The sequence below is a fragment of the Arachis ipaensis genome, chromosome B2, assembly GCF_059453495.1.
Source record: "Arachis ipaensis isolate K30076 ecotype BB chromosome B2, ASM5945349v1, whole genome shotgun sequence".
NCBI lineage: Eukaryota > Viridiplantae > Streptophyta > Magnoliopsida > Fabales > Fabaceae > Arachis > Arachis ipaensis.
Genome location: NC_142437.1, coordinates 39,240,059 through 39,250,632, shown reverse-complemented (window position 1 = coordinate 39,250,632; position 10,574 = coordinate 39,240,059). Strand labels below are relative to the sequence as shown.

General features: G+C 33.2%; 1 protein-coding gene across 2 annotated transcripts; it reads right to left on the bottom strand.

Annotated features, from left to right (window-relative positions):
• Nucleotides 1-832: 832 nt before the first annotated feature.
• LOC107627175 (tRNA nucleotidyltransferase cca2) lies at nt 833-8,871 on the bottom strand. 2 transcript variants are annotated; one of them, XM_088505351.1, is made up of 16 exons: nt 8,547-8,871; nt 6,468-6,754; nt 6,253-6,389; nt 5,993-6,110; nt 5,631-5,686; nt 5,508-5,557; nt 5,289-5,387; nt 4,994-5,103; nt 4,720-4,847; nt 3,451-3,517; nt 3,224-3,307; nt 2,706-2,765; nt 2,416-2,563; nt 1,772-1,930; nt 1,328-1,419; nt 833-1,232 (listed from the first exon to the last, which is right to left on the bottom strand). In XM_088505351.1, the coding sequence occupies exons 2-16, from the start codon at nt 6,618-6,620 to the stop codon at nt 1,128-1,130; spliced, it is 1,566 nt and encodes a 521-aa protein (XP_088361477.1). In that variant the 5' UTR covers nt 6,621-6,754; nt 8,547-8,871; the 3' UTR covers nt 833-1,127. The 2 variants fall into 2 exon arrangements, with proteins under 2 accessions (XP_088361477.1, XP_088361478.1); XM_088505352.1 differs by lacking the exon at nt 1,328-1,419 and having other exon boundaries at nt 1,041-1,232.
• Nucleotides 8,872-10,574: the final 1,703 nt, after the last annotated feature.

Sequence of the window (10,574 nt, the reverse complement as noted above, 5' to 3'; positions counted from 1 at the left end):
ATAAATAGTCCATTTTAAATAATAGAAAAGATGGACTGTCCATTTAAAATGAGCACATTAACACGTTTACTTTGAAAGCACATAAGTAGACCGTTAAACTGCCCACTATTAACACGATTACTTTTGTTTTGATCGAACAGGATTGACTCTTATTCATTAATGGGAATCATCCAACCAATCAATCCATCTCTATTAAGTTCTTTTTGGGATAAGTTATTTAAATTATATTTGAAATTTTGATGTACTTCCATTCAACAAACCAAATTTTTATATACTCCATACAACAAACGAAATTTAATATTTTTATATAAATCCTAATAAAAACCGTCAATGAATGAAAGTTAACCGTGTTAATAGTGGCGAGTTTAAGTTACTCTTGTGTGTTTTATGTGTGTTTTAAATAGACAGTTCATCTTTTTTATTATTTGAAATGGATTGCTTATCTTTTCTATTATTTAAAATCATCCATCTTTTAGTCCAATTTAAATCATTAATATTTTTTATTATTTTCAAAAATTATATTTAATTATTTATAAATACATATCTCGTTTATAGTCTAAACGAAATAACATATATAAAAATTGAAAAACTACACATTTCTCATTTACACTATAAACAAAATATATACAAAATTATCTCATTTACAGTAAAAACAAGATAAAAGAAGAATATTTATTTCAATAAATATTTTTTAAATTATTTATTTCAGTAATTATTATAATTAATTTATTTATTAAAATAAAAAATCCCCAACATGAAGTGCTTGCATACAATATATAATTATGTCATGCAATTTTATTTTGATTATTTCTACATCTTTTTCTATAACTAATTTGATATATAAAAAGGATTGCTTAAAAAATATGAACTATTTACAAGGTTAAATTTTAAATAATAATTAATATAAATACATATCTTTATAAATAATTTTAGATATATTCATATATCATGTTTATATACATAAATACTTTTATCCTAATTGTGAGCTTCATACAACATTCACAAGCCATGTGTGCATGAAGTGATTCCCCGTATCATCCAAGGCAAAGGTGTTCGTTCCGTATTTCTATCTCGGTGCCATGGTGACATGGTATGGGAACAGACAAATGATCAAAGGCATTCCGACCTCACTCCAACTTTACCCGCTTAGAATTGGTTTCTCTTAACCAGTCAATGCATTCCTCAGTAGTTCTAGAAGGATTGGCAAGTTGCCATGCCATTGATTTTTCTTTCTGCAAGTGAAAATGATACATTAAAACCTCAAATTTAGTCAACGTGCAGTGTTCATGACTGTGCGAACAAAATTGCAGTAAACAAAATGACTTGCCCACTCCTTAACGAGTGGTCCTTCTTCAAGCTGTAAGACATTCATAATATCTTCGCCACTGATAGGCTTCACCTCCCAAACTTTGTCGAGGCCTGTTATCCACCAAAATATGTTAATATTTGACGTAACGTGGGCTCCCAATCATTTCATCTTACTCAAGCCATCCATGCTCCTATTTTGGTTAACTTCTTTACATAACTTCACTTAAAGTGGTGAAAACTATAACTAAAACAAAGGCAAGCATAGATGGAACAGAGAAAAGAGATATAACTTCAAATGCTCAGCTAACTAGGCTTATGAATATGAAGTAGAACAGGTAGATGCTGCAGTAAATTTCCAGTAAAAGCTATACACATCTTACACATTCATTCTTCAGAGGATGCAAGCAAAACTCATAAGCATCAATGCTACAAGTTAAACACGTATCAGACTAATATAGCTCACCTAGTTCTATTATAGAACTCTCCACTGTATTAAAAAGATCTCTTCGTTTGTGCAATTGTGAGGATTCATCCTCAGTGTTGTTAATGCCAATGGGATGTAATAATATGGATAACAATAGTGCAACTCTCCATAAACCTTTAAGCTCCCTCAAGAGAAAACCTAAATAAATCAAATATAAAATCTTGGTCATGTCAGATGCAATTCATAATGTAAAATAACTTTACAGTCACATCCTAGAGAAATGGATGCAGAAGAGCTGGGCATCACATTGCAAAAATACTTCCACTTTATCCAGGAATCCCTTACTTATGTTTCCTTTCATTTAATTGGGGTAATCTAGCTAAGTGGCTTAACATAAACTTGATTACTTAACAAGCAAAGTGTAGAATGTGGCTTGAGTGAAGTGCAAATACTATGTAGGAAACAATGATTATAAAGTGAATTGAGGGTAGTGTCCATGGTTTGTTCCACTAAAAAAAATAATTTAGATGAAAATCACAACACAGTAAAGTATAATAAATTAGCATACAACACAACTTACAAAACTAGCAAAATGAATTAACTGAAGATTGAGGACAATATGAGCTAAGAAATAAAAAGGCATACTGCCAATACTAAGGTAGCAGACCAAGAACAATGTGTACCTGTTAGAACCCGGACTCTAGAGGCAATAGAGACATCATCAATTAATCCTCTAATCCAATCAACATCATCAGGTTGCAAATCCTCATTAGATGCAAGACAAGGAATCAATGACAAGAATTTCTGTGATGCTTGGTGTAAATGAAGCACCTGGATTTTAAAAGACATATACAATTACAAACACATTAACCAAGAGAAACATAAACCAGATTCTGAAAAACTGAAATGATATATAATACAAACGTTAGAACTCTGTTATTCTGGGTTGTACTAAGGGTAAATGGGAACTGACCATTTTTGCATCCTCGGGTTTTTTGAGTGAGTCACCAATAATATAATTGACAACAGGAACCTATAATTCAAAATAACATGTTATCCTCTTAAACCAGCATGTTATTTGGAATACAAGAAGACTGACTAAAGAAACTGCATCATATAAGAATATTAAAATGTTCCTCATAAATAAGATTTCACGGATAAAATCAGCTTGAGTTTTCAATTGAGTGTCGAATAAAACTTGAGCTCAATATAAATAATCCTTGAAATGAGACAAACAGTCCCTCCCAAGATTGTCTAATAGTGTGGTTGTCATCTCTACATGTGTCGCATGACAGTCTAACTATATATAGATTTTGGTTTCTATAGGTCTAATATGAAATACTCCAAAACACCAACCAAAGGGGGAAAAAAAGAACAAAGCAAGACACTAGATTTCTAATTTAGACACTTTGCTAGATGTACCAGTTCAAAGCTCAAAAAGAACATTACAAATTCAAAAATAGTATCACATAGAGTGGACGAGACACATACCATCTTCGCTTTCTTAACTTGGTAAGTGATATTTTTAAGTGGGAGGAACAATGCAGCAAAAAGTGACAATCTCCTTTCTCTGTCCTAAGTAACACAAAGGAATCACTTATCATGACCAAATATAATCAAGCAATCCAAAAATGATAATCGAATGTCACCAATTTTCTATTGTGACAACAATATATGTGAAGATGGATTATGGTAAAAATGAAAAGCACATTACTCACTTTAAAGGTTGAATCTTTGAGTAAATGGATAAGGTTCCATGCAGTATCCAAGTAAGCAATGCAAAGCCTGGATAAAGTGAAAGAATTAGCTGATCACCATTGCCAAGAAAAATAACCGTTTTGTCTTGTGCAAGTTAATAATAAAAAACAAAATAGAGAACCAAAAGCAAAAATAGGGTTTAGCCATTTAGGTAGTGAAGGAATAAAAGTGAGAAAAGTGGTTCTTCATAATTTGGTCAACTACTCCAGTAGTATTGCTAATAAACTATTGATTATGCTACACATTTGTGGAATTCTCTAGAATTCTCATGATTTTGTTTCATAAAAATAAATATTTAGATATTTTGATGGAGAAGTCTAGAAGTTAAGTAAATAAATGAAGTACTAGAAATATCTAAATTTAAAAATATATAGGTTAATATCTAGAAATATCTAAGCCTTAGAATTATTTAGAATCAACTTAAGAAGCCTATAAATAGACTATCATGGAGTTCATTGTAATCAACTAACAAACACAAATTCCACTAGCCTTTGTACTCTCTCCTTAACCCATTAATAATATAACTATCAATTTTCTCAAACCATTCATCCAAACTACTTGTTCAATAAAAACTATCATTGCTACAATATTTCAAGTCCATAATACACTAAACCAACATCAAACTACGTCATAAAACTAACAAAAACCAAACAATTTCTTCTTATCCACAAACCACAGACCAATTTCTTCATAATTTGGCACTTCATGTCATCTGTCAAGTTCAACCAATGTCTGATCTTATATCAAAAGTTAATTGAATACTAGAGCCAAGAAGAGCCATATGCGTTTATGTAAAAAATTGATGCATCTTACATCCAACTTATGGTTTTCACCTCTATTCCTTTTCATAACATTTGGTTTTGCAAACATCTCCATATATTTCACAAGGCTTTTATAACATGTAATGTGATGAGGGGAAAAAAAAGAAATGAACTTGAAAAAAGAAAAAATGATTAGGATTGTGTTTGTGAATACAATAATAACACGTCTCAAAATATTATAATGAAACTTCTTTCAAATTTGAAGTTCACAACAAATATCTAAGGTTGCTAGTGGTGCACTAACTACTATTGTTTTTTCTTCTTTTTTTTTGGTGGGTAAAAGTCGCAATAATATTCAGCTACTCTTTCTCTATGTGCAAGATGTGGTTGAAACTAATAAAAGGATTTGCAGTCATTCTACACCTTTTAACCTATTTAAAAAAAAGAAAAAAAAAACTGCAAACTTACCTTTCACATCCATCTGGAATAGCAGGTTCAAACTCAGAAGGAAGACTGAACACATTCCAAAATAATGTCAGATCACAAATATGAGTCAATGCTTTGACAGGTTGATTTCCAGATAACATAAGATCAACCTATAAAATAAGACGCAAGCCCATAGATGGCTAAATTTTCAATTTTATGTGTAAGTTATTTCCTTCAAAATATCCAATAGCATTCCGTAATTGAAAACCACTTCCTAAGTATCCATATTGAAGGGAATGGGAGGGTTAGCACATACCTCTGTTCCAATGCGCTCTTTGCTAATTTTAGCAGCTAGAGCATCTTTCACATCACCACATGCAGCAGCTACTTTCAGATCTTCATCTAGAGTGAATTCAAATCTAACACCTAAATATAATAAAACACATCTCTCTTAAATAGAGCTTGAAACCTAGTTTAATCTTCATATAAAAGCATACAAAATATATATATATATATATATATATATATATATATATATATATATATATATATATATATATAACGTTCACCGGATATACAAAAATGCAAATATCTTCGAAATTAAAGTATACCAAATCTAATGGCTCGAAGAACTCGTAAAGGGTCATCAAGAAAGGTAGCTTTTGGAGGTAAAGGAGTCACTATCCTTCCAGACTTAAGGTCTGAGATCCCTGCAAAGTGCCAATGAGATTGTTACATGTGGAGATATAAAAAAGAAATGTGTGGAGGGAAGAAGGGGAGGGAGGGTCAAGTAATTCTTATACTTGTTTTGGCAATATATCAATTCTAACCTCTCTTCGTAAAATCTTCAACCGAGTCAGTGTGGATATTGTAGAATAAGCTGTCATGCACAACCAAACATTCACCGAAAAAAAATGATAGGCCATAGCCCAGGTATAAAAACACAAAGATACCTGTTAATTGTCAAATCCCTCCTATATGCATCCACTTCAGGTGTGCCAAAGCTTTGCTGTTAGACATGAAGAAAAACTTTATTCGGTTGAACTTGACTTGGTCATGCGGAGAATACACACACGCACACATTGCAATGGTATATAATCAACACGTTCATGTTGCCATAAAATTAGCTTAATAAACAAGGAGAGTGCAAAACATAGAGGAAATTCACCTTCATCGATAACAAGACAAGACATTCACGTGAGTCCAACTAGGAGGAAATTAGCAGAACATCTTATCTTACATGACAATAAATCAAAAGAAAAGAAGTGGAATATGCATATAGCAAGAATACCATTAAGTGTGTGCGGTAACATACCTTAGAAGGAATGCGGCTATTCTCAGTATACTCTTCACTCCTTAAGTTAACAAAATCAATCTTCATATCAAACCAACGCATCATTGCTGTCTCCAAATGTTTAGACCGGGGAGGGTTGCTGCCAAAAAATAAAAATGTCATTTATGTTCTACATTGCTTCAAAGAATTCAATTTTCATGACTAAACAGAGTAATACATGAGAAACATACAATAAAATTGTAAAAGAAAGCAATAAAGAAGAGAAATCGGGAGGAACATACGGCTTAATCTTGCCCTTATCATGAACATCTTTACCTTCACCGATGGACACCAAGTACTCCTTCACCTTGTTGACAAACTCGGTGCCCATCATATTGTCAAGAGCGATATCGATGTCATAGCAATCCTTCGCCAGGAGCTGCAAAACCAACCAAATTCAAATCCCAAACAGAAAAATTAGGGCTAAAGAGCTATCTACAGATAGAAAAGGGGGGACCTTGTCACGGACCCAGCCGCCGGCGACGCGGACCTGAGTTTGGAGGTTGAAGTGGCGGACAGTGGCGAGAAGCCTATCGAAGATCCTGCGCTCAATGTCGGAAAGTTCGATTTTGTCCCTCACCTGAAGAACGTGCTGAGTGGCAATCGACATTGGTGCACAGCGCAGCAGATTAGAAATGACGGCGTAGAGATAGTTGTTGTTGTTCTTGTTGGAAGGGGAGAGTTAAGAAGTGGAAGACGGAAGAGTCGTAACGGTTGGCGTGCGTAAGAGTGAGAATTTAGGTTCTGAAAATCGAACCGGTCATCAAACTGCTTTAGTTATTGGTTTACTGGTTTAGTGGTCTAATTGGTTTAACTGTGATCTAACTGAAAAAGCCGTTTTATATTAAAATAATAAATAAATTATAAATAAAACACTCTAAAATATAATTATAATCTAATATAAATTTTAAAATATCTTCAAAATTTAAAGCACTACATAAAATATCATCAATTTAAGACCTTTAGATAAAGTACAAACTTAAATACTTTAATGAACTTAAGCTTTTGCTTTCAAAGTTTGCTATAAGAGAAACCAAAATTCTTTCTTCATCTTATAAATATTTGCTGTGATGACATTAATCAATTAAAGCAATTACATAAAAAAAATACCAAAAAATATCAAACCATTTCCAACTTTGGTTTAAATTTGTCCAAGAAACAAAGAAAAAGAATCAAGGTTTCCTCACCAAAAAAAAAAAAAAAGAATGAAGGTTCCTTGAAGTAGCAGCTATACACTCCATATCATTTAACACAAACTAGAAGTTCAGAAACCTCATTCTTCCATAGCTACAGACTCAAAGCTATTGCCACCTAATTCTAACCTGCTACCTAACATACCACAAATTTCTAATCAAGAGAGGTGTCTCTGTTCTCACAACAAAATTGTATTCACTTGAAGATACTCAAAACAAATCAGGAAAAGCAAAAGGATTTCACAATAGCCCAGAGCTAAACTTGACACTTTAATGCTCCTTCATCATGTTACTCAATAAATCAGAAAAGCAGTCACAATCCAAGCACATGTAAATCACAAAACAGTTAAACAAACACAAGTCAGCAACACATCACTAATCAACAATCACAAGACATTCAAAATCAATAATTAGTAAATTAAAATCACAATACAAAAACAGCAGCACAGAGCTTCGAAATAATCAATAATCAATAAACAGCAGCAGAACCAGAGTAAACCAACAATCAAATAATGGTTCAACAAAAATTAACAACACAACCAATCAACCAAACCTTCGAAAGACAGAAACAGAGCGTAAAAAACAAAAAAAAATGATGAACAAGTGAAGAACAAATGAACAATTGAGCACTGAGCTAATCACTAATCAGTCAGAAACAGTGCAATAATTGCCATCAAATAATCAACAGAGTCACAATCTAGGTACAATTAAATCACAAAACAAAACAGTAAAACACAACACACAAAATCAGTAATGAACCAGAGCTAATCACTAATCAATATAAGATAGCGTTTGTTTTGAGATACTGAGACAGAGACTGAGAGACTGAGACACAGTATCATGTTTGTTGGCTCAAAGACTGACACTAAAATTTCTGTCTCTGTCCCTAAAATTTCAGTACTTCAGTATCTCCAAAAAGTAGGGACACAGAGGACTGAAATTTTTAGAGACAGAGACTGAAATTTTAATAACATTTTATACCTAAAATACCCTTATTCAATTAATTAATTCCAATTTTATCTTTTGTGCAAATTAAATTAAACTTTTATTCTTGTTTCAATTTCTGTCTCTCACTTTGCACCAAACAGAATATTAAAATTTATTTCGGTCTCTGTCTCTTAGTCTCTGTCTCCCAGTCTCAGTCTTTCAGTCTCTATCTCTCTACCAAACGCTACCTAAAGGCCAAGACCAGTATGCCGACAACAGAAGTAAAGGGGCAAATATAAGTTTTCATCTCAATTGGCTTTGTGTTCGGGAGACATGAGAAAAGGCTCGTTTCCGGCAGTGATCCTTATCGCAATCAATTATTCAACAATTATTATTACAAAGAAAAAAATAAATACCTAGGGCTAGAAGCTGGAAGCCTGGAAAAAAGCAGAGCTGGCGGGGATAGTGGCTGGCAAGAGGCAAGACAGTGGCTGACGGGGTGGAAGTATGGAACAGAGCTGGCGCCGGGGGAAGTGGCTGCGCGACCGAAAGTGGCGCTGGCGGTGGTTTCGGTTTTCGAAGATCAACAGAGCTACTGCGCGATGGAAAGTGGCTGCGCGAACAGAGCTGGCTGACGTTGGCTAGACGGAAGTTGCGACGGCGACGGTGGCTGGACGGAAGTTGCGCCGGAAGCTCGAGGTCCAGCCGTCCAGGTGAGTGCTGCTTCGCGTTCTGGAGATTGGAGAGGAGAGGGTAATGGTTAGGGAAGTTAAGGAGTTAGGGTTCAGCAACCAAAACGCAGCCGTTTTTGACACAATTTAAAAACTGGCCGGGTCACGGTTCGGTTCGACCAATCGATTCCCGGCCGATTCGGCAGTCCAATAACGGTTTTTCAATTTTGACGGTTTTAGCTTCTGTTCAAAACTTCAAATCGTAATTGGCAACGGTTCACGGTTCGACTGGTTCGAACCGGTTTTCAGAACAACTAGCGACGAAGAATCGGCGGCTAAAATATTTGAGGAACTTTAATTACAAATATATTTTTGTTGTATTGGGCCAAAAAAATTGAGCTAAAGAAAAACAATAATTTTTGGACTGTAATAGATTATTATTAAAGAAATATATTTTATTGTATTTATTTTATCAATAAAATTAATTAGTTTTTATTAAATATTTAAGTATGCATAAATAATATTAAATACAAACAATAAATATTAAAAAAATAAACATTCAAATTCGAAATATAGTCTCTAAATTATTGTATATAATACTAAATTTTTCTTATATTTTGTATAAAAAATTAATAAGTGTTATTTTTATTTTGTGAGAATACTTTTAAAAAAATTTGTCAATAATACTAAATTTTTCTTACATTTTGTATAAAAAATTAACAAGTATTATTTTTATTTTATGAGAGTGTCTTTAAAAAAAATTTGTCATTTGATTTATGAATTAGTTAAAAAAATTCTTTAGTCCATGAAATATTTATTTTTTAAAATTAATTTATAATATTTCAATTTATAGTAAGAATGATAATTTATCTAAAATTACAAATATAACAATAAAGTTAAATTTAAAAAGATGAGAAAATATTCATATGCAAAACTAGAACGTAAGAAAATATTTATACATATCAAATAATTTTAAATATTGAACATTTTAAAAAATATTCATACGTACCAAATAATTTTAGTTATGTTTTAGACTCCAGTTTTGTTCTTTAAAATTTTTCTCTCATTTTTTTAAATTTAACTTTATTATTATATTTGTAATTTTAAATAAATTATCATTCATACTATAAATCAAAATATTATAAACTAATTTAAAAAAATAAATAATTCATGGATTAAAGAAATTTTTTTTAACTAATTCATAAACACTTGGGATAAGTATTGTTTTGGTCCCTAACGTTGAAGGTCAGAATCGAAACTGTCCCATCGTCATTTTCGATTTAGAATCATCCTTAACATTTTTTTCGTATTAAAATCGTCCTTTTAATTTTTTCGGACAAAAATGCACTCACCCCTACCAGCACTTACCTCCTCCTCCACCACCACCACCACCACCAAACCAAGAAGCAGAAACAGATGCAAAAATTCAAAATCAGTAGAAGCAAAAAGCAAGCAGCAAAAGCAAACCAAAAAGCAGAAGTAAAAAGCAACACCAACACCACCAACACCAATACCAACACCAACATCAACATCAACACCATCACCATCACCACCAACACCACCACCAAACCAAGAAGTAGAAGCAGCAGAAACAAAAAGCAAGAAGTAGAAGTAAGAAGCAAAATCAGAAAAGCAAGAAAGCAGAAGCAAGCGGCCCGAGGGGGCGAGGCGGCGACGGCGACGACGACGGTGACGACAGCTCCAAGCTTCGCTGCTGCCGTCCTCCTCCCCCTCTCCCCTTCCCCCTACCCCATTACCCCCACCCCCGCGTCC

Excerpts from the sequence above, each read along its gene's own strand:
- LOC107627175 (XM_088505351.1), bottom strand. The coding sequence starts at position 6,620 with ATGTCGATTGCCACTCAGCACGTTCTTCAGGTGAGGGACAAAATCGAA. Across the intron at positions 5,687-5,992 it reads ATAGCCGCATTCCTTCTAAG|CAAAGCTTTGGCACACCTGA; the intron begins GTATGTTACCGC and ends CATGTCTAACAG. Across the intron at positions 3,308-3,450 it reads TCAAAGATTCAACCTTTAAA|GACAGAGAAAGGAGATTGTC; the intron begins GTGAGTAATGTG and ends TGTGTTACTTAG.